This window comes from Narcine bancroftii, chromosome 2, assembly GCF_036971445.1.
Source record: "Narcine bancroftii isolate sNarBan1 chromosome 2, sNarBan1.hap1, whole genome shotgun sequence".
NCBI lineage: Eukaryota > Metazoa > Chordata > Chondrichthyes > Torpediniformes > Narcinidae > Narcine > Narcine bancroftii.
In genome coordinates, this window is record NC_091470.1 from 108,034,319 (window position 1) to 108,058,197 (window position 23,879).

A 23,879-nucleotide genomic window follows, 5' to 3' on the forward strand; every position below is an offset into this window, starting at 1 on the left:
CTCACACAGAAGCAGCAGCCTCTGCCACACTGGCTGAGCAGAGTTGGAGGTGCAGTGTTTCATCATGTATTTCCATATGGTTTCCTGATTCACGTACTTCTCTCTTTCTCTCTGTCTCTCTCTCCCTCTCTCTCTCTCTCTCCCTTCTCTCACATTTCCTCTTGAAATGCACCACCTATTGTTCCTTCTCTCTGTTTCATCTGTTGTTTCTCTCTTGTCCCTATCTCTGGCAAGAATCTGGAAGGTAAATAGCTTGTTTGGCATCTTCTCACAGCATTTCCAGTTTGCTTAGTCTTTGACTGAAACTTAGTCACTGAAATTTTGAGTAATCCCATTCCCCTCTTTACTCTCATATTCCCACTCCCCCTCCCCCCATACTACCAAATTAATCTCCTGACCCTCACGTTAATGCAGGAAGAAAACTGAGCACCTGGGGAAAGCCATGCATTCATGGACCAAACATGCAAACTCCACGCTATCAGCACCGGAGGTCGGCATCAAGCTGATCATTGGTTCATCAGTACCCTGAGCTTGGTTTTCACTGTATGACTGTTTGATGGTCAGAGTCACTGACCATTATCTTCGAGAGCCCAAGTCAAGACCACAAAAGGCTGAGAGGTGAAGGAGGAGGGGGTCGATGGTGGTGGGAAGGCAGGACGTCAAGAGACATGGGGTCAAGGCAGAGAGTCCAAAGTACAGAAGGAACTCTTTCTCACATCCTCTCTCATCTGTTTCTCTTTCTCTCATCCTCTCTCTCTCCTCATCCTCTCTTATCTCTCTCATCCTCTCTTTCTATCTCTCTCACACACACATCATCTCTCTCACCCTCTCTTATCTGTCTCTCTCTCATTCTCTCTCTAATCTCTCCCTCTCTTCTCTCTTTCTCTCTCATTGAAACACAATGATAAACCGAGGCTCCACAAAGAGCAGCAAATCTAGCAGCTATCCTCATAATTATGTACACCCCAGAGTGGAAAGCTCCCTGGTCTGGAAGGAGGCCCTGTGTTCAAGGAGTTTAAGTTTAGACATACAACATGGAAACAGGCCATTCTGCCCCATGAGCCTGTGTTGCCCAACGTAACCAATTAATCTACAAACCCCAGACATTTTTGAATGGTGGGAGGAAACTGGAGCACCAGGAGGAAACCCACCCAGACAAGGGGAGAACTCTTTACAGACAGCGCCAGTCTTCCCTGTGAGGACTGATCATTTGATCTTGCAAATGATTAGTTGCTCTTTGATAAACAATAATTCTGTGTTCAGAACTATGAAGAGTGTGCAACAGAAAGTGGAAAACGACACAATTACAAAGAAGTTGATAATCAGCATAACGTGATCGCAGGAAGATTGAGAAAAAGCAAAGCAGATGCAGAATGAGCGATAAAAGCCGACACAGTACCACGATGTTAGATTAGGCAACGCTGGCTGGTAATTTAGCAATTTCCTTATCTCTTTCCTTCTGCTTATTGCTAAATTCTTCTTGGTGTGTCTATGGAACAAGATACCAGAGGAGGTGGGAGAGGTAAGTAAAATAACAGCATTTTGGCAGGAACATGTGTAGGAAAGGGAATAGACTGATTTGGTTCAAATGCAGGAAAATAGGAGATAGGCATCTAGGAAAGGGCTGATGAGCCTGTTTCTGTGCTGTGTGATGATGATGTGTAAATTGTAGCCTGTGGACCATATTCTGGAGCTTTAACTGATTACGCTTTGGATAAGTACCATTCATCAGTATCCTTCATTGTTGATTTGGTTCAGCATATACACTTTCCAGCGTTCAGAATGAGACATCTTAATTGGATTGGTAGCACACACTTGTCACCAAGAAAGGTCCCACAAGAACACCAGGTTCAGGAACAGTTGCTACCCAGCCACCGTCAGACTCAGAGACTCGTATAAGGTCTCTTACTTTGCACGCTACGTTCCCTTGAAGTTTTAGTTGTCTTAGGTGGTGCAAATTTTTTTTTCCCTGTGACCAAAGAATTTGCGCGCTGAATGCTTGTGCAAATGTAAACTTTTGGAAATTGTTTCAAGATAATTTTGGCCCAACCTTATCTCTCATGGTTAATAAAACTGTTCTGGCATATTTTAATATAATACAAGTGTGATTAACTACTTGTTTAACTAGTTAACTAAGAGATTATTTGCAATAAGTACAATTATTAATTACTACATTATTTTAGGTCACTAACCTTTGTGTGCAAATTAATTTCCTTTGTGTGCTGGTTGCCAACCCTGTGTGTGCACGCGCATGCCCACAGCTGAGAGGGAACAGTGCTTGCCCATTATTTATTATTGAAAATTTATTTTCTTTATTGCACAATCAGTTTGTTTACATTTCTTCCTTTTCTTGAGTACGTTTTTTTTTGCCGCGCCCACAGGAATGAAGAATTTTAAAGTTGTTTATGATGTCATGTATGTACACTGAATATAAAATTGATCAATCAACTTCGAACTTTTCCAACCAATGGAAGTTCTCGTATTTGCATTATTTACAGCTTCTTTAAAATGTTGGTTCAATTTTTAGGAGAAAGGGAATTCTGTCATAAAAAACCATAAGCAATGACCTTCAGATATTTTTACTTGACTTTTTAATGTCTTATTTACAATAAACAGCGATAGTAATTCTTTATTCATGCTGTCTGGTCAGAAACCTTTGTTCCAGGATTGGGCATAGGCTATTGCTTAACTCTTGAATTGGAAAGTGTACTCTACAATAAAATGAAAAGCTTAGATTTGCATGTTATTCAGGCAAGTCAACTCATACAGCAGATCAACAGATAGATTAATAAATAACCAAATAAATAAATAACACTGTAGGGAGTAGTGCAATAAGCCAAGACATGCAGGGTACAAAAACATAGTGCAGTGTGTAGAAATACATACAGTTCAAAGTATTGTAAGGGCAGATCTTTTTTTTAACCAGTGAGAGATCCATTTAAAGGCAGGAAAGAAACTGTCCTTGTATCTGAATTTGTGTTTTCAAGAATATGTACCTTCTGTCTGATGGAAGGTGGGATCAGAGAGGATGACCAGGGTAGGATGGGTCCTTTAAGGGATGTCCAGCTTTTCCTGAGGGAGCGAGGTGCACACAGAGTTGATGTTTGTTTGTGTGATCGTCTGGGCTACATTTACAACTCTCTGCAGTCTCCCTTGTGGTCTTGGACAGAACAGTTCCTACACAAAACTTTGTTGCATTCAGACAGGACCCTTTCTATTTGTAAAAGTTGAGAAGAAAGATAAGGGGGTGTGTTCAATTTTCTCAGGCTTCTGAATAAAGAATAGTCTTTGGTGCAATATCTTGGTTGTAACATTGACATGGATTGAAAATAATGTCCAATTTATGCCCTTTGGTTCAAAATAGAGCATTTTATCAAGAGGTGGCCTTGCAATTGTAGTGAGTTGATTTATTTTGTTATTAAAGGCCAAGACCTAAAAGGAGACTTCTCAATCTTCAAGTTTAATTCTGTGTGGCAGTTATATGCTTGAGGTGCTTCCTGATCTAGGGTGGCCATTCCAGAGGAGGACATGGTCATAGGTTACAGTATATTACCATATGGAGTGTTTGCATTTGTAGTTTAAATTAAACGATATTGCCAAAACAACAAATGCAAACACTCTATATGCTAACATACGGTACATACCTTTGACCATGGTCTCCTTTGGAATGGCCACCTGGAAAATATCTACTTGGCACAAATCTCTTACATTTCACAACCCCTGATATATTTGGCATCTGAGTAATTGAAACTTGCTCTGTTCTGTACTTTTATTTTGTGCTATCTTCTGTACTTGCGTACACATGCATTGACTTGCCAGGATAGCAAGGAAGACCAAGTTTTTCACTGTTTCTCGGTACAGCATAAATATGATCTATTATTATTCATTTCTGATGGATTGTGACCCTGGCTGTGTTTCCCTTTGTGAATTTAATTGATGTGCAAACTAGTGGCAATATGCTTTGAACTGCTTGCAATAATTTGCATGTATATAAAGTCTTTAATGCAGCCAAACGCTGCTAACTGTTTATCTCAATTCAACTCTGTGCAACATGAGGAGGTATTTGGGTAGTTGACCAGAAGCTCGGTAAAAGAGGATACGAAGAGAGGGGATTGGGACTCAGATCTACAAGAAGCGGTGTCTTAAAAAGGCAGCCTCTATCCTCAGGGACCCCCAGCACCTTGGCTGTGCCCTCTTCACTCTGCTACCATCAGGAAGGAGGCACATGAACACCCAATGGCAAAAGGACAGTTTCTTCCCCTCTGCCATCAGATTTCTGAATGGACAATGAACCACAGACACTGCCTCACTCTCTCATTTTTACCCTATTATATTTATTTTTAAATGTAATTTTATACCAATATTTTCACTGTGATGCTGCTGCGAAACAACGAATTTCATGACATCTTCATGAACCGGTCTTCATTGAGGGAGCAGTGGTGGAGAGGTCAACAACTTCAAATCCCTGTGCATCAACATCTCCAAGGATCCATCCTGGAGCCTCCACGTCGATGCAATCACAAAGAAGGCTCACCAACAGCTATACTTTATAAGGAGTTTGAGGAGATCCGGTAGGTCACCGAAGACTCTAGGAAACGTCTACAGGTGTACCGTGAAGAGCATTCTGGCTGGTTGCATCAATGTCTGGTGTGGAAGAGCCAATGGTCAGGACAAGAAAAATTTCCAGGGGGTGTTGACTTGGCCTGCGACACCACAGGTACCACGGTGTATTAAAAAAGCACCTTCTATACCTCAAGGACCCCCCACCACCCAGGTCATGCCCTCTTCACTCTGATGCCATCAGAAGGAGGTTCAGGAGCCTGAAGATGAGCAGGACAGGACAGCTTCTTCCCTTCTGACATCTGAATAAACAATGAACCAAAGACACTGTCGTACCTTCTCTTTTTCTTGCACAGTTTTTATTTATTTTTGTAATGTGATTTATATAAATGTTTGTACTTTAATGCTACTGCAAAATAAATTTTGTGACTTGTACATGACAATAAAATTCTGATTCTGACAATAAACTTGGATTATGAGTTAAGACTGTAACAGAAGTAAACAACACAAAAATCAGCAGACACCATGGTTGAAGTTGTGTATCTTTATCTTTGCTCTATGACATGGGGACACCAATGGCCCTGAGCAAAAAAGCCCTGCAAAAGGTAGTGGGCACAGCCCAGCACATCATGGGCAAAACCCTCCCTTCTATCAATAACACCTACAGGGAAGCCTGCTGTCGGAGAGAAGCAGCAATGATCAAGGATCTACATCACCTAGCATACGCTCTGTTTTGCTGCTACCATCAGGAAATAAGTATAGATATCACAAGACTCACACCACCAGGTGCAGGAACAGCTGCTCCCCCTCCACCATCAGACTCCTCAACAACAAACTCAAGCAGGGACTTAGTTACGGACTCTTACACTTTATTGATTTTTCGCTGTATTGTACAGTCACGTTGTTTACATTTCTTTATTTGTTTTCATGTGTATGTTGAGTACAATTATTTTGCACTGATAATAAGTGGTATTTCTGCCTCACCAGCAGGATAAAAAATCTCAGGGTTTTATGTGATGTTGTGTATGTACTCTGACAATAAATCTGAATCTAAACTGTAATGATGAGAATGGAGAGCACCCAGTTCCTTGGAGTTGACATATCATGGACACTCAACATCCCCTCACTTGTCAGGAAGACACAACAGTGATTGCACTTCCTGAGAAGACTGAAGTGGGCAAGGCCTCCGGCCCCCATTAAGTCAACCTTCTACAGGAGCTTTATCACGAGCATCCTGGCCAGCTGCAACACATTGTGGTACAGTTGCTGCAGAGAAATGGATCGGAGGTCAATCCACAGATTTCAGATTTATTTTCAGAGAGCATACATGACATCACATACAATCCTGAGATTCCTTTATCCTGCAGGCACAGCAGAATTACCACTAATTGGCAGTGCAAAAAAATCAACTGCAAACAGCGTGAGCATGTAAACAATCAAAAGAACTGTAAACAGATAACAAAAGTAAACCAACTGTGCAAAACCGGGGAGAGCAAAGAAAATAAAGTGCATAAATAGAAGTCTTTAAAAGAGTCCCTAATTGAGTTTGTTGTTGAGGAGTCTGATGGTGGAGGGGGAGAAGCTGTTCCTGAACCTAGTGGTGTTAGTCTAGAGTTTATACCTCTTTCCTGATGGCAGCAGCGAGAACAGAACATACACTGATGATTGCTGTGGCCCACTGACTGCAGCATTCCCTATAGATGCACTCAATAGTGGGGAGGATTAGTGTGGTGTCCTGGGCTCTGCCCACTACCTTTTGGAGGGCTTTACACCCAGGGGTATTGGCGTTCCCCCATACCAGATCGTGATGAATTTCCATCACACATCTGTCAAAATTTGCCAGGGTTTCTGATTTCATTCCAAACCTCCACAAACTCCTGAGGAAGTAGAAGTGCTGACGTACAGAGGACCATGAGAGGATCACTGGAGTCTCCTTCCCCCCCCGCCCACCGCACCCCACCAAATCGCAGGGATTGTGGTCTGAAGAAGGTGTGCAAAATCATCGAGGACCTCATCCAGCATCTTTCAGCTGCTCTCATCGGGAAAGAGTATCAGAGCCAGCACCACCAGGCTGAGGAACATCTTCTTCCCAGGGGCAGTGAGAATGCTGAACGACTAAAGGAACTGACCACACTAACCATTTGATATTCTCATATGCCTGAAACAATATTTATTTATTTATCTGCAGATATGAATACTTGCCCTGCATATATATTGTTTGTATGTGTATTATGTCTGCATGGTTTTCAGCGAGGACTTTCGTCGGGTTACATTGATGACAATAAACTCAAAGGACAGGTACTCTCACCTGCTGAATTTCCCCAGCGTTTGTAGCAGGCTTGCAAGACCTGACAGGTGCGAAGTTGCCTCGCCCAGCCTGCAGGTGGCGCTGCCGTTGGAGGTCCAGCGGCGCCCCTCGCCTGCCGGCCACGTCAATGGTTTCCAGGTGGATGGAGCGGCGGTGGGGTGAGTGCAGCTGAGAGCCGGCACCCTCCGAACTGGCAGGTCCCCGATGGCAGGACGCGAGGCCACGGACGCGAAGCAACGCTCGGCGTTAAAATGTACGACCTCGTTCCGCGGGAGAGAGGGGTGGGGGGATGGGGAGGAGAGGCCTGGTGTCCTCAGGACATGACCTGCCTTTAGATATACACCGGCTCGTCCTTGAGCCCCCTCATTATCTCCTGCAAATGCACTGACTTTATTTGATGTTTGCACATCAAGATACAAATCCTGCAGTTATTAACGAGCAGCTCAGCAAGTTGGGGCTAATTATAAGCTGCAAGGTGGGAACTTCAGCTGCCAAGAGATAAATTACAGTGAAAATTATAATTCAGAGAAGATTTACTCGGATGTTGCCCAGAACTGACAAAGCCTGGGAGGGGATTGGGGGGGTGGGTGGGGGGGAGGGAGTTGGTGTACCAGTTGGTACAATGCCTTTACAGCGCCAATGATAAGGACCAGGATTTGAACCCTGTGAAGTTTGTACGTTCTCCCGGGGGCTCTGGTTTCCTCCCACTGTTCAAGAATGTTCCATGGGGTGTAAGTTGGATGACATGGACTCGTGGGCTGAAATGGCCTGTTATTGAGCTATATGTCTAAATCCGTGGATCTCAACTTTTTACTTTCCACTCACATCCCACTTTAAGTAATCCCTATGCCATTGGTGCTGTCTGATTAGTAAGGGATTGCTTAAGGTGGGATGTGGGTGGAAAGAAAAAGTTTGAAAACCACTGTCTTTAATCATCCCGAATTGACTCGATATGTGCACGGTTTCATAACTCCAAAGGAAATGGGCCAATAACAATTTTTCTCCAGCAAAATATTTCAGTAACAATTGGGACTAGAGCAGTGATTCTCAACCTTCCCTTCCCACTTGCCTTACTAATCACACAGCAGCATGGCATAGGGATTACTTAAAGTGGTATGAGAGTGGAAAGAAAAACAGTTAAGAACCACTGGAAATTAAACAAAAAATTTAAAGTTGTACTTTATATAGCTAAGATAAAGATACATAACCAATGTTTCGGGATTGAGACCTCCTTCAAGATATGAACCTTGATGTCTTCATCGTACCTCGATGAAAGGTTCAATCCTGAAACGTTGGTTATGTATCTTTGCTATGGATACAGTTTGTTTGACCTGCTGAGTTTCTTCAGCATTGTATTTTTACTTCAACCACGGTGTTGACAGATTTACTTCAGTTTTACTTCAGGAGCTGAGTTACAGGAAAATGTTAAACAGGTTAGGACTTTTTTTTTTCCCTGGAGCAAAGAAGAATTATTAAATGTAGGTAGGATTTTTCCACTGGGGGTAGGTGAGATACAAACCAGAGGACAGGGGTTAAGGGTGAAAGGGAAAAGTTTAGGGGGAAACAGAGGAACTATTTCATCCAGAGAGTTGTGGGAGTGTGGATCGAGCTGCCTGCTGAAGTGAATGAGGGCCCAATTTTAACATTTAAGTATTTGGACAGGTACATGGATGGGAGAGGTATGGAGGGTTATGGACTGGGTGCAGGTCATTGGGACTAGGCAGAATAATACTCGGCACAGACTAAAAGGGCCTGTTTCTGTGCTGTATTGTTCTATGGTTCTATGTTCTGCATTGTTCAGTAATCTTGGTATCTGGCCCACTCTTTGACTATTATAATCTATAAATTTATCCATGGCTCCACGCACTCATGAGGTTGGCTGTCTATTCGCGAGGGTCTGGAGTCAGGGATGGGGCTGGAATCCTGAGGATTAAGAACTTGGGGAAAGTTTGTGATAGGTTCCAGGGACCAGAGAGCAGGAGAAGGTCCAGAATGTGAGTTGGGATCTGGAGTGCTTGTATATTGCACAAGATGAAACACATCTTGATTCCCTTTCCCATATTCCTTTTGAATTCACTGGGTCCAGTTTCCAATATAAACTCACTATAAAATTTATTATTGTCCTATTCAAACAATTTGGAGTCATGGGGGTAACAGGCAATGGTGCGTAAAATCTGAAGCAGAATTTAGAATCAGAATTTATTGTCATGAAACTCATTGTTTTGAAGCAGCATTACTGGTTCAAAAATTGCTATAAATCACATTTTAAAAAATTAATTAATGCGAAATAAGAGAAAGCATATTCATGCCTTGATGAAGAGCTCAAGCCTGAAGAGTTGGTTACATATCTTTACCTTTGCTGTATAAAGTATGCTGTTTGACCTGCTGAGTTTTTCCAGCTTCGTGTTTTCACTTCAGTCACTGTCTGCAGACTTTCGTGTTTTACTAGTGTCTGTGGTTCATTGTCCATTCCAAAATTGATGGCAGAGGGGAGGAAGCTGTCCTTGTGCCGTTGGGTGTTTGTCTTCAGGCTCCTGTACCTCCTTCTTGATGGTAGCAGTGTAAAGAGGGCATGGACTGGATGGTGATAGGGGCTGCTTTCTTAAGACACCATCTCTTGTAGACGTCCTTGATGGAGTGAATATTGGCACCTACGCCTGTAGAAATGTGCAAGAATCAGATGGTCAGAAAGAGCAGTGGGTTGGGATGGGGGGGGAGAAATGTCAGAAATTATCCAAGTGGATTTTCTTGAACTATTTCTGATACCTCTTTCAGAATCTCTCTGTCTCCGATTGTTTTTGTCATTTTGGTGGATGATTCCTGAAAGAATGTCCCCAAAACTCTTCTGAACAAGGCACAAGGAACTTCTAGAGAAGGGGTGGCCAAACCATAGATTGCGATGGTCGGGCTCCCAGTAGGAGCGGGGTATTAAATCCAGAAAAATTCTGCGTGAGAGAGGAAAAAAAGGTATGTTAATCATAAACCAAAGTTAAAATACATTATAACCATATAACAGTTTATGGCATGGAAACAGGCCGTCTCGGCCCTACAAGTCCATGCCAATTTAGTCAAACAACTCCGCTAGCTCCCCCTGTCTATTCTCCGCCCATAACCCTCTAACCCCCTCTTATCTATGTATATATTCAGCCTCCTCTTAAATGAAAGAGTTGACTCTGCCTCAACTCTTTCCTCCGGAAGATTATTCCATTCAGCCACCACTCTCTGAATGAAGAAGCATCCTCTAATGTTTCTCCTAAAATTTTACCCTTTACCCTCAACTTGTGTCCTCTTGTTTCACCCTCCCCTGCTCTCAGGGGGAAGAGTCTACCTGCATCTAGTCTATTCCCTTCATAATTTTAAACACCTCTATCAAATCCCCTCTCAACTGTCTACGTTCCAAGGGATAAAGTCCTAACCTCTTCAATCTTTCTTTGTACTCGGTATTTTAAGCCAGGCCACATCCTTGTAAAATCTTCTCTGCACCCTTTTCACCTTATCTATATCCTTCCTATAATTTGGAAACCAGAACTGAACACAATACTCCAAACTTGGCCTCACCAATGCCTTAAACAGTCGCAACATCACTTCCCAGCTCCTATACTCTATGCTATGATTTATGAAGGCCAGCATACCCAATGCCTTCTTAATCACTCTGTCTGCATGAGAATCCACCTTCAAGGAACCCTGCACCCTCCACAATGTCCTCCCCTTTACTACACATGTCCTATTTCGATTATTTTTACAGAAATGAAGCACCTCACACTTCTTTGCATTAAATTCCATCTGCCATCTTTCAATCAAATCCCTCTGTAATCCCTGAAAACCTTCCTCACTATCCACCATTCCCCCTATTTTTGTATCATCTGCATATTTACTTACCCAGTTAACCACCCCATCATCCAAATCATTAATATAAATATGAACAATGGGGGACCTAGCACCAATCCTTGAGATACTCCGCTCATCACAGGTTTCTATCCTGACAGACAGTAGTCCACCATGACCTTCTGCTGTCTCTCCTCCAGCCACCTCTGGACCCATCTTACTATTTCTCTATTAATCCTTAGTGACTGAACCTTCCTTTCTAATCTTTCATGTGGAACCTTATCAAAAGCTTTGCTAAAATCCAGATAGACTACATCAGCTGCCGTACCTTCATCCACCTTGTCACTTCTTCGAAAAACTCAACAAGGTTCGTCAAACATGACTTCCCCTTCACAAACCCATGCTGGGTGCTCCTGATCAATCCCTGCTTATCTAGATATTCATACACACCATCTCTAAGAATATCCTCCATAACTTTCCCTACCACCAAAGTCAAGCTTACAGGCCTATAATTACTTGGCCGACACCTCGTGCCTTTTTTAAACAACCTTCCAATCCTGCGGCACCACACCTTCTTCCAGTGATCATTGAAAAATCACTGACAGTGCCTCCGCTATTTACTCCCTGACCTCCCTTAACGTCCTGGGCTAAATCCCATCAGGACCAGGAGACTTATCCACTTTTACTGACCCTAGAAGCTCCAAAACCCTCTCTTTACTAATCCCTATCTTTTCAATAATTTTTTATTTTTCACACCATAAATCACATTAGCCATGATACACACTTTTTCCTTTTCACACATATACAGTGAAATTTTCTCCTCCCTCCTCCCAACCCACCCCCCCCCCCTCATCCATTTAAGGTATACAATCTAGGATACATTAAACCAGTCAGACAATGTTGTCACTCAACAAAAATACACCAAAAATTGTACTGAGTCCATTCTTTTCTTTCCTTCTCCTTCCATCAACTTAGGTAATGATTGTCCCTGGTAGGTTTTCGCTATTGTATTTAATGTAAGGCTCCCATATTTGTTCGAATATTTCAATATTATTTCTTAAACTATATGTTATTTTTTCTAATGGAATACATTTATTCATTTCTATATACCATTGTTGTATTTTCAAATTATCTTCCAATTTCCAGGTTGACATAATACATTTTTTTGCTACGGCTAGAGCTATCTTAAATCTTTTTTGTGCATCCTCCAAATCAATTCCAAATTTTTTGTTTTTTATGTTACTTAGGAGAAAGATCTCTGGATTCTTTGGTATATTGTTTTCTGTTATTTTATTTAATATCTGATTGAGATCTTCCCAAAATTTTTCTACTTTCTCACATGTCCAGATTTACATCGAAAACATCTATCAGATACTGTTGGGTCCCATTTATTTAACTTTTGAGGTGTAATGTATAGTCTGTGTATCCAGTTATATTGTATCATACGTAGCCTCGTATTTATTGTATTTCTCATCGTTCCAGAACATAATTTCTCCCATGTTTCCTTTTTTATCTTTATATTTAAATCTTGTTCCCATTTTTGTTTAGTTTTACCATTTGTTTCCTCATTCTCCTTTTCTTGCAGTTTAATATACATATCTGTTATAAATCTTTTGATTATCATTGTATCTGTAATCACGTATTCAAGGTTACTTGCCTCTGGCAAACTCAAACTGCTTCCTAATTTATCCTTCAAGTAGGATCTCAATTGGTAATATGCCAGCGCTGTATCTTGAGTTATATTGTACTTATCTTTCATTTGTTCAAAGGATAAGAATCTATTTCCTGAAAAACAATTTTCTATTCTTTTAATCCTTTTTTTTCCCATTCTCTAAAGGAAAGGTTATCTATTGTAAAAGGGAGTAACTTGTTTTGCGTCAATATTAGTTTTGGTAATTGATAATTTGTTTTATTTCTTTCTACATGAATCTTCTTCCAAATATTGAGGAGATGATGTAATACTGGAGAACTTCTATGTTGTACCAATTTTTCATCCCATTTATATAATATGTGTTCAGGTATCTTTTCCCCTATTTTATCTAATTCTAATCTCGTCCAGTCTGGTTTTTCCCTTGTTTGATAAAAATCTGATAGGTATCTTAATTGTGCGGCTCTATAATAATTTTTAAAGTTTGGCAGTTGTAAGCCTCCTTGTTTATACCATTCTGTTAATTTATCTAGTGCTATCCTTGGTTTCCCCCCTCTCCATAAAAATTTCCTTATTATTTTCTTCAACTCCTTGAAGAATTTTTCTGTCAGTTGTATTGGCAATGCCTGAAATAAGTATAATATCCTTGGAAAAATGTTCATTTTAATACAGTTTATCCTTCCTATTAGTGTTAGTGGCAAATCTTTCCAATGCTCTAAATCGTCCTGTAATTTTTTCATTAGTGGATAATAATTGAGTTTATATAGTTGGCCGAGATTTTTATTTATTTGTACACCTAGGTATCTTATTGCCTGCATTTGCCATCTAAATGGAGATTCCTTCTTAAATTTTGAGAAATCCGCATTATTCATAGGCATTGCTTCACTTTTATTTACGTTTATCTTGTAACCCGACACTTCTCCATATTCCTTCAATTTCTTATATAATTCTTTTATTGATAGTTCTGGTTCTGTTAAGTACACTATAACATCATCCGCAAATAGACTGATTTTATATTCCTTGCCTTTTATTTTTATTCCTTTTATATTATTATCTATTCTTATCAATTCTGCTAGTGGTTCTATAGCTAATGCAAACAATAAAGGTGATAGTGGGCATCCCTGCCGCGTTGACCTGCTTAAGTTAAATTGCTTTGAAACATGTCCATTTACTGTCACTTTTGCTAACGGTCCCTTATATAATGCTTTAATCCAATTAATATACTTCTCTGGTAAACTGAATTTTTGCAATACTTTGAACAAATAATTCCATTCTACTCTGTCAAAGGCCTTCTCTGCGTCTAAAGCAACTGCTACTGTAGGTGCTTTATTTCCTTCTACTGCATGAATTAAGTTAATAAATTTACAAATATTGTCTGTTGTGCGTCTTTTTTTGATAAATCCAGTTTGGTCTAAATTTACCATTTTCGGTACATGCTCTGCTAATCTGTTTGCTAATAGTTTAGCTATTATCTTATAATCTGTGTTTAGTAAAGATATTGGTCTATATGACGCTGGTGAGAGTGGATCTTTCCCTTGCTTTAGTATTACTGTAATTATTGCTGTTTTACATGAATCTGGTAAGCTTTGTGTTTCATCAATCTGGTTGATTACATCCAGGAGGGGCGGAATTAATAAGTCTTTAAATGTTTTGTAGAATTCTATTGGGAATCCATCCTCTCCTGGTGTCTTATTATTTGGTAATTTTTTTTATTATCTCTTGTATTTCTACTATTCCAAATGGTTCTGTTAATTTATTTTGTTCCTCTATTTGTAGTTTTGGTAGTTCAATTTTAGTCAGAAATTCATCTATTTTCCCTTCTTTCCCTTCGTTTTCAGTTCGGTATAATTGTTCATAGAATTCTCTAAAGTTTTCCTTAATTTCTTTTGGATTATATGTAATTTGTTTGTCTTTTTTCCTTGATGCCAATACCATTTTCTTAGCTTGTTCTGTCTTAAGCTGCCATGCTAGGATTTTGTGCATTTTTTCACCCAGTTTATAATATTTCTGTTTTGTCTTCATTATATTCTTCTCCACCTTATATGTTTGTAGTGTTTCATATTTTATTTTTTTATCTGCCAATTCTCTTCTTTTAGTTGTATCTTTCTTCATTGCTAATTTTTTTTCTATATTTACTATTTCCCTTTCCAACTGCTCTGTTTCCTGATTCTAGTCCTTCTTCATCTTGGTTGCATAACTTATTATTTGCCCTCTAATGAATGCTTTCATTGCATCCCATAGTATAAACTTATCTTCCACTGATTCCGTATTTATTTCAAAATACATTTTAATTTGTTTTTCAATAAATTCTCTAAAATCCTGCCTTTTAAGTAACATGCGGTTTAATCTCCATCTATACATTCATGGAGGGATGTACTCTAGCTTTACTGTCAATATTAAGGGAGAATGGTCCGATAGTATTCTAGCTTTATATTCTGTTTTTCTTACTCTATCTTGCATACTAGCTGATAACAAAAATAGGTCTATTCTTGAGTATGTTTTATGTCTAGCCGAGTAATATGAATATTCCTTTTCTTTTGGGTGTTGTTTCCTCCACATATCCAAAAGTTGCATTTCTTCCATTGATTTAATTATAAATTTGGTTACTTTGTTCTTTCTGTTAATTTTTTTCCCAGTTTTATCCATATTTGAATCCAAATTCAGGTTGAAATCCCCTCCTATTAATATGTTCCCTTGCGTATTTGCTACCTTCAAAAAGATATCTTGCATAAACTTTTGATCTTCTTCGTTAGGTGAATATACATTGAGTAGATTCCAAAACTCCGAATATATCTGACATTTTATCATTACATAACTCCCTGCTGGATCTATTATTTCCTCTTCTATTTTAAATGGCACATTTTTACTAATTAATATAGCCACTCCTCTTGCTTTTGAATTATACGATGCTGCTGTTACATGTCCTACCCAATCTCTCTTTAATTTCTTGTGCTCCAATTCAGTTAAGTGTGTTTCTTGCACAAATGCTATATCAATTTTTTCTTTTTTCAGTAAATTTAGCAGTTTCTTCCTTTTAATTTGGTTATGTATTCCATTAATATTTAAAGTCATATAGTTCAACGTAGCCATTTTATACTTTGTTTATCTTCCCTTTCCGTTTTTCCATCATTACCTTTCCTCCTTTTCCATTTCTGTTTTCTTATTTTAAACCCTTCATAAGACAACATTCCTAAAACATCAAACATTTTCCTTATTCTCCTATTTAAAACTTCTTTAGCCCCAATCTCCCCTTCCATCCTGAGTTGTCCTTTATCCCTTGTCGGACAACCACATCTCCCCTCTCCATTTGGGTTTGCGAATTCACTCGCAAGCGTCAGCTGATTTTGCAGTGACCGCAAGTCCTCCCCACCCAGCCCCCCCCAGAAAAGATTTCACTTTTCAAATGTAACAAAGGTCACTCTTTTAGTTCCCTCCTTATTCCCTCTATTCCATTTCCTTCCCTTATTAATTCTTGTCTATACTATCTATATTTTCCTCTAAATACGGATACATTCACGTATGCACATTATACATATACACACTTATACCTCTTTACCCACATACATATAAATCGTGGTCATTTTTACTCTCATTACACGTCTTCATCCCTCAGTTTATTTTGTAATTGTTCTGCAAATTTTCGTGCTTCTTCTGGATCCGAGAATAGTCTGTTTTGTTGTCCTGGAATAAATATTTTCAATACCGCTGGATGCTTTAGTATAAATTTATACCCTTTCTTCCATAAAATCGCCTTTGCTGTATTGAACTCCTTTCTCTTCTTTAGGAGTTCAAAACTTATATCTGGATAAATGAAGATTTTTTGCCCTTTGTACTCCAGTGGCTTGTTGCCCTCTCTTACTTTTTCCATTGTCTTCTCCAGTACCTTTTCTCTTGTAGTATATCTTAGGAATTTTACTAAAATAGATCTTGGTTTTTGTTGTGGTTGTGGTTTAAAGGCCAATACTCTATGTGCCCTTTCTATTTCCATTTCTTGCTGTAGTTCTGGACATCCTAGGATCCTAGGGATCCAATCTTTTATAAACTCTCTCATATTCTTGCCTTCTTCATCTTCCTTAAGGCCCACTATCTTTATGTTATTTCTTCTGTTATAATTTTCCATTATATCTATTTTCTGAGCTAACAATTCTTGTGTCTCTATAACTTTTTTATTAGATTCCTCTAATTTCTTTTTTAAGTCCTCTACCTCCATTTCTACTGCTGCTTCCCGCTCTTCCATCTTGTCCATTTTCTTTCCCATTTCTGTTAAGGTCATATCTATTTTATTCATTTTCTCTTCTGTGTTGTTTATTCTTCTTCTTAAATCATTAAATTCCTGTGTTTGCCATTCTTTAAATGACTCCATGTATTCTTTAATAAGAGAAAGTATATCCTTTATCTTGCCTTTCCCTTCTTCTTCTATTTCACTGTACTCTTCCTCTTCCTCTTCTTCTTCCTCTGGGTTGGCCATCTGTTGTTTCTTTGTTGCCCTTTTCTTCTCTTCTTTCTTGTTTTCATTGTCTTCTGTGTTCTCTTCTTGCTGCAGGTGTTCTGCAGCTGTCGTTACCGGCTGTGGAGATCGACTCCCCAGCTGGTCACCCCTCCCGTCGGTGTGTTTTTTTTCATGCGCGGTTGCGCACTTTTACTCGGCTCAACGAGCCATTTTTGTAGCCCACTTTCTACCGACCTGAGGGAACGGGTTTCTCTCTCCACCGCGGGCCTCTTCGAACAGGTAAGGCCTTCTCCTTCTTCCTCCGTTGTCTTCTCTTCCTCTCTTCTTATCGTTGATTTCGATTTTTCTTTTTTTGTCGCCATCTTCTTTCCACCTTTATACTCACTTTTCTTTAACTTTTATTTCTGTGCCTTTGTGTTTTCCTTTGTTTTTTTTGACTTTTCTGGAGAGGGCTGGAGTTCACCGTCCGGCCACTACTCATCACGTGACTCCCCCTAATCCCTATCTTTTCCACAACTAAGCCATTTGCCTCTCTTATCTCACATAGTCCAATGTCCTTTTCCTTCATGAACACAGATGAGAAAAAGTCATTTAATATCTCTCCCATTTGATACAGTTCCTTGCACAGTTCACTGCTCCCATTTTCCAGCGGTCCTATTCTATCCTTAACCCTCCTTTTACTATTCACATATCTGTAAAAACCCTTTGGATTCACTTTTACCTTGTAGGCTATTGACACCTCATACCTTTTTGCCTTTCTAATTTCCTTCTTCAGGTTTTTTCTACAATCTATGTAATAATCATACTTTTTTGCTTCTTAAATTAGTAAATGTCCCCATCTTATCCTGAACCAACTTCCTTATTTTTCCAGAAAACCATGCTTCCCTTAGACTTTTGGCCTTGCCTTTTGATCTGACTGGCACATAAAGATCCTGTACTCTCAATATCTCTTCTTTAAATACCCTCCAAATCTCCTCTACATCCTTTCCAGAAAAAAGACCAGCCCATATAATTTTCTGCAAATCCCTTCTCATTTCTTCAAATCTAGCCTTCCCCCACTCATAAACCTTCAACCTTGGACCTGACCTATCTCTTTTCATATTTAAGTTGAAGCAAATGGACCCATGATTGCTGGATCCAAAGTTCTCACCAATGCACACGTCCGTCACCTGCCCTATTCCGTTCCCTAACAATAGATCTAACACTGCCTCCCCTCTAGTAGGCACTTCAACATACTGCTGTAAAAAGCAATCCTGCACACATTGTACAAAATCTAAGCCATCCTGCCTCTCACTGATTGTGTTTCCCTATCAATGTTAGGAAAATTGAAATCCCCAACTATCACAACCCTGTTTCCACTACACATCTCAGTTATTTCCCTGCCCACTTGCTCTTCCAGTTCCCTATCCTCTTTTCGTGGCCTATAATATTCCCCTATATTTATAGCCTCACCTTTCTTATTTTTTAGTTCAACTCATAGCCTTGCGTGATGAGTCCTCCAGTCTATCTTGCCTCAGCACCACTGTAGTATCTTCCCTGACAAGCAACGCCACACCTCCCCCTTGCACCCCGCCAATTCTCTCATGTCTAAAGCAGCAAAATCCTGTCAAAATGCCACATGTCAATCCACCCCATTAGTTCATCCACCTTGTTTACCACACTCCTTGCATTGAAATAAATGCATCTTGGAGATCTTCCAACTTTAACTTTCTGCCTCTCACCCTCTCTACAATTGTTACTATGGCCACTATTTATTACCTGCCGCTGTTCCACTTCCAGATTGTGTGAAAAAGCCTTTTTTCTTTGCCTAAAGACTCTATTCTTGCTCTCCTCCCTGACATGAACCCTTGTCCCCAACTTTACTAGTTTAAAGCCCGAGCAAACGCCCCTGCCAGGAGACTGGTACCTCTGGGATTTAGATATAACCCATCCTTACAGTATTGGTCCCATCTCCCCCAGACACGGTCCCAGTGGTCCAAGAACTTGAAACCCTGTCTTTTGCTCCATCCCTTCAGCCACACATTCAGTCTCCACCTGACTCTATTTTTGCCTTCACTATCGCGTGGCACAGGAAGTAATCCAGAGATTACACACCCTTAGTGGTCCTTCTTCTGAGCTCTCTGCCTAACTCCCTATATTCATTTTGCAGGATCACTTCTTCCTTCCTACCAATATCGTTGGTACTGACGTGAACCACAACCTCAGGCTCTTCCCTTTAGGATATTCTGGACTCGTGTAGCCACATCCTGGATCCTGGCACCAGGGAGGCAAACCACCATCCGGTTTTCTTTATCTCTTCCATAAAAATCCCTGTCCATCCGCCTCCCCTATAACTATTGCACTATTCTTCCTATTACTTCCTTTCTGGGCTACAGAGGCTGACCCTACACCTCTGCCTGACTTAGCCTGACTATCCCCTTCCTCAGTACTCGAGGAGTACCTATTTCTGAGGATTTCAAGCTCAGATGCTCTCTGGAGCCTGACTTTTCTCTTTATTCTTTCTTAACAGTAACCCACTGCACCTCCTCCCATGGGCCAGGTGTGACCAAGGCGAGGTCATCGAGCTGCAGCACATGGTCCTTTAGACACTGCAGCTCAGCACATTTGGTGCACATGTGGACATCTGGGAGGCTAGAAGACTCCATGACTTCCCACATGTGACAAAGGGAGCAGAAAACTGCCCTCACACTCATCCTTCCTTCTTCTCCTTGTACCTTACCAAAGTAAATATAAAAAAGATATTCTCAAGACAATTACCATACAAAATTTGTGGTTAATAGACATCAATTTATATTTGTGTGACACTTAATGTCAGAACATGTACTCAGGTGCTTCATAGGGATGTCAGAATTGTTTCAACTTACGATACTTCTGACTTACAATACAAGTCCTGGAACAGAACCCCATCGTAAGTCAGGGTGTACCTGTAAATGAAATGCAGAGGCAGATACTCATAACATTTAAGATGCAGCTAGACAGGCACTTGGATTGCCAAGACATAGAAAGTTATGGACTGTGTATGGGTGAATTAGAGGAGTATTAATAAGTACATTGGTTAGTGTGGATGTGATGGGCTGAAGTGCCTGTTCCTGGGCTGTATGACTGAGATTCTAATACTGGATAACTGTTTTGGTGTCAAAGGTAAATGGTAAACTGCTGCATTGTTGCACACTTATCCAGGACGTTCCAATCACACATGCAAAGGAAGTTCAGTAGAAGTCCTAAAATCTGGACTGCTCATGGATTGGGTTGGTTCAGATTTTCAGATTCTCAGGGAGTACTTTTAAAATTCAAATTTAAGGGGGAGTAAAGAAGTGATGAACAGGTAAATTTTGATAGATTATTCATTAACAAATACAGCATACGTCATTTATCCAAACGACCATTTTTAAAGAAAAATAAGGTGGTCGATTGTTGCCACTGTGCATCTGTGGCACTTACACATGCACACACACAAAAACCCACTAAATTTAACAAGTTTGAGAGTTTTTGAAAAGTTCGGATTCTCAGGTGATTTGGATTTCTGGCGTCTGGATTTTTGGACTTCTACTGTAATAATTAAAACCTTGATCTGGTGTATCAGCCGATGTGTGGAAATGCTGCTTGCACTCCTGACAGTGAATGGCTCAAGATGCAGGTGAGATAGTATGAGGATTACGGGAGCGAAGTGGGAATGAATGCAGCACAAGGGTCTGCGTAACTGAAGGTGCTAAATTCTTACAGAGGAACATCTAATAATGTGTATTCTTTCCAATAGATTGGCACTGAAAAATCGGACCAATAAAACTAGGGCCAACATGCGGAGGAGTGGGCTGGCAAGTCTGATCTGTGAACTTCTCCTAAGAATGTTTCTCTTTGGAATATTCCTGTAAGTGAATGTTTCATTTAGGCACCCCTGATAGGTTTTGAACAGTGGGAGGAAACTGAAGCCCCCGGGGAAAACCCACGCAGACACAAGGAGAATGTACATACTCATTACAGACAACGTGGGATTCAAATCCCGTGGATCCTCATCACTGGCACTGTAAAGGTTCTGCGCTAACCTCTATGCCAACCTTGCCTAACTTGGTTAAATAAGAATAATATTTAACCAAGTCATTCATATGGGTAGCTGGGCAACTTTGAATCACTTTCAAATTAATTAAAATCCATGCACTGTGAAAATACTAATATTGAGAAATGCTCCATTCAACAGCAATCACCTTTGGGTTAAGTACTGGACCAGTGCATGTAATAGAACCTTCCCTCTCCTTTGTCCAAAGAGCTAGGTTGAAGACCTTATTCAGTGCTTCCTCCCTTCTAACATCAACCCATATTCCACCACCTCATCTCTAAATAATCAATCCATGTTGGAATGAGTTATTACAAATGATTATTGATTCGGACAGCACTTTTAGCGCAACTCTGTTACAACGGCAGCAACCAGGTTTAGAATCTGGCGTTGTTTGTGAGCAGTTTGTATGTTCTCCCCATGTTTATGTGGATTTCCTCAGGGTGCTCTTGTGTTTCCTTCCACTGTTCAAAACCGTACTGGGGATGTAGGTCAGTTGGGTGTAATTGGATGACATGGGTTCGTGGGCTGAAATGACCTGTTATCATGCTGTATGTCTAAATTAAAAAATTAAATTATCAACATGGGAAGAAATGTTCTTCAATCTTCACCTGATACATTCCTTTTGTTTTGTAGGATTTCCGAGACATTGACTCCATTCCACCGAGTTATCCATCCTGAAGAGATGTGGCTGTACAAAAACCCTCGGAGTGAAAGGGACATGGTCCCAACTTGGCATATGTTTGTATGTAAAGATATTATATAGTGCCATCTAATAATGTAGTCTCTGATAGCTAGTGTCGTATGCAGTGGTCAGGCACCCAGCTAAACAGCCCGCTTTCTGCATAAGAATGTTTTGTTCCAATTTGGAATATTATGATTCCATGGTTATTGAGACTATTTCTCATGCCTAAAAACCTTGCTGTGGTGTGAGTGAGTATCCTGACAGTTTAGGATGAATCTGTTGTAGGGGGTCTTTATAATTCTACTTAAGCAGTCGCTGAACCAAGTGAGCCAGTAGAGGATTTTAACTGTCATTAAAATGCCACCAGTCGTGGCTTGGTTTCGCGAACAAAGATTTAGGAATGTTTGAAGACATGGGCATGTCCTTTGAGCCTGCACAATAGATTTTTTAGGTGGAGCGCAGGGTTTACACCCAGGGTTTATCTGCCACGGCCTTGCAAGCTGGGATGGTGACAGCCAGGTCCTCGGGTGTGTCGGAGTGCCTTTCTCCTAGATGGATGGCCTGACAAGGCTAACGAGCCCCAATTACAACGGTTTGAAATCAGAGTTTTCCTTAGGCTTACTGCCAACCAAGGCTAATGAGCTCAACCTACCCATCCATTTATACTGCTGGATACTCAGTCGCGCCATGACGTAGCAAACTCAGTGAAAAATGATGAGGTGTGGCTACAGATGCAGTCATGTAGGAGAGTCCATTTCCAGTGACCTGCCTGGCAAGACAGACAATGGCCATATGGCGATCACTACACTGAGAAAGGAGAGGCGATGTATTACACGTGCACTTTTCCAGAACAACAGGCCCAGATCTCACCCGTCCCCCAGTGCCACCAGGAAGGCCTACCTAAATTACAGGATGAATCTGAGAAACAATCACAGCTGAATTGCAGACAGGAATGTATTAATAGCAGTCATTTTCTGAAGTCCACAATCATCTCCTAGGTTTTACTGACATGGAGCAGAATGTTGTTATCGTTACACCATCCACCGAGCTGATCTCTCTCCCTCCTGGACGCTTCCTCATTGCCGTTTATGATTCTGCCGGCAAACTTGTAGATGGCATTGGAATTGTGTCTGGCCACACAGTCATGGGTGTATGATGGGACTTGTCTATATGTCACTTTAAATGCTCTTTCATTGTAGTTTTCACTTCCTATTTGTTCTCTTGCTGATTTATTTGGTAGATAACATTTATCATTCTTCCTTCAACAGGCCATCTCCTTCCTGACACCATTGATGGTAATACTTCTGATGAAGGTGTTGAATAGATCAGAAAGCGGGGACGTGAAGGAAGGTTTTTTAGGTGAGGAATGCCACTTACTTTAGTCCTGCATGTTAAGTCGATGAATATGTTTACTGAAAACGTTTTGGTGTGGCCTATATTTCATACAAGCTGATAACGTCATCAGATTTAAGTAGGAAAGTCTGCGAGCGCAGTGATTGTAGTGCTGGTATATTCTCAGGAGGTCATTCAGCATCTATTGCGAAGTAAAGGGGAGCCAATGTTTTGAGCGCTTTGTCAAAATATGTGCAAAAAGCAGACAGGTGCCTGAATAAAACTGTGAAGAGAGGAGAGGACCACGGGGTCTGTGCCCCTGATGGCAGCATTTATGATTGGCAGCAGCCACGAGAGGTTGCAGACTTTAAGGAAGTGGGGGACTGGCACGGGTCACCAGAAAACAGGGAGACGACCCCCTCTACCCCATCTGAGAAGAAGCAGCAGAGGAAGAAGACCCATGGGACGGCGGCAGACCAGTGAGGGAATCTGTGGCTGAAAGACATGCAGCGGGCTGTTGGTGACTCGAGACGAGGGACCCACTCAGGCTATGGGCTGCTGGGGACTGCAGTCAAGGGACTCGTACCAGGCTGCACGCTGCTGGAGACTGGCTGAAGGTATAAACTGGATTGCAAGAGGGTGCCGAGGGCGCTGAAGGGTTCCTGATCGTGTCGGAGGTTTGGATCTGGAGCTCGGGTTACTGATAGTTTGGACTGGACTCTGTGTGACTGCAAGAATGCTGGTGACTCTGGGGGGGGGGGGGGGGAGGGGGGGGGGAATCTCTTTTGCTACTGGCAAAAAAAAATTGAGAAAAATAAATATTAAAAACTAGAATATATAAAAATAAAATCATAGAACCATAGAACTATGAATCCTACTGCACAGAAAACAGGCCATTTGGCCCTTTTAGTCTGTGCCGAAACATTATTCCACTAGTCTCACTGACCTTCACTTATTCCATAACCCTCCAAACCTCTCCCATCTATATATATATTTATAAAAACGTAGGTTTAAAATTTA

At 40.7% G+C, this 23,879-nt stretch overlaps 1 protein-coding gene across 10 annotated transcripts in view; it reads left to right on the plus strand.

The window, feature by feature from the left end:
* Nucleotides 1–23,879, plus strand: part of LOC138754115 (phospholipid phosphatase 5-like) — a 36,926-nt gene continuing 13,047 nt past the window's right edge. The window contains exons 1-5 of one of the 10 annotated variants that reach the window (XM_069917950.1): nucleotides 13–49; nucleotides 1,264–1,428; nucleotides 20,549–20,659; nucleotides 21,479–21,587; nucleotides 22,796–22,886. In XM_069917950.1, coding sequence (XP_069774051.1) covers nucleotides 20,589–20,659; nucleotides 21,479–21,587; nucleotides 22,796–22,886 — 271 coding nt within the window. In that variant the 5' untranslated portion in view covers nucleotides 13–49; nucleotides 1,264–1,428; nucleotides 20,549–20,588. The other 9 variants (XM_069917944.1, XM_069917949.1, XM_069917952.1 and 6 more) reach the window with 9 other exon arrangements.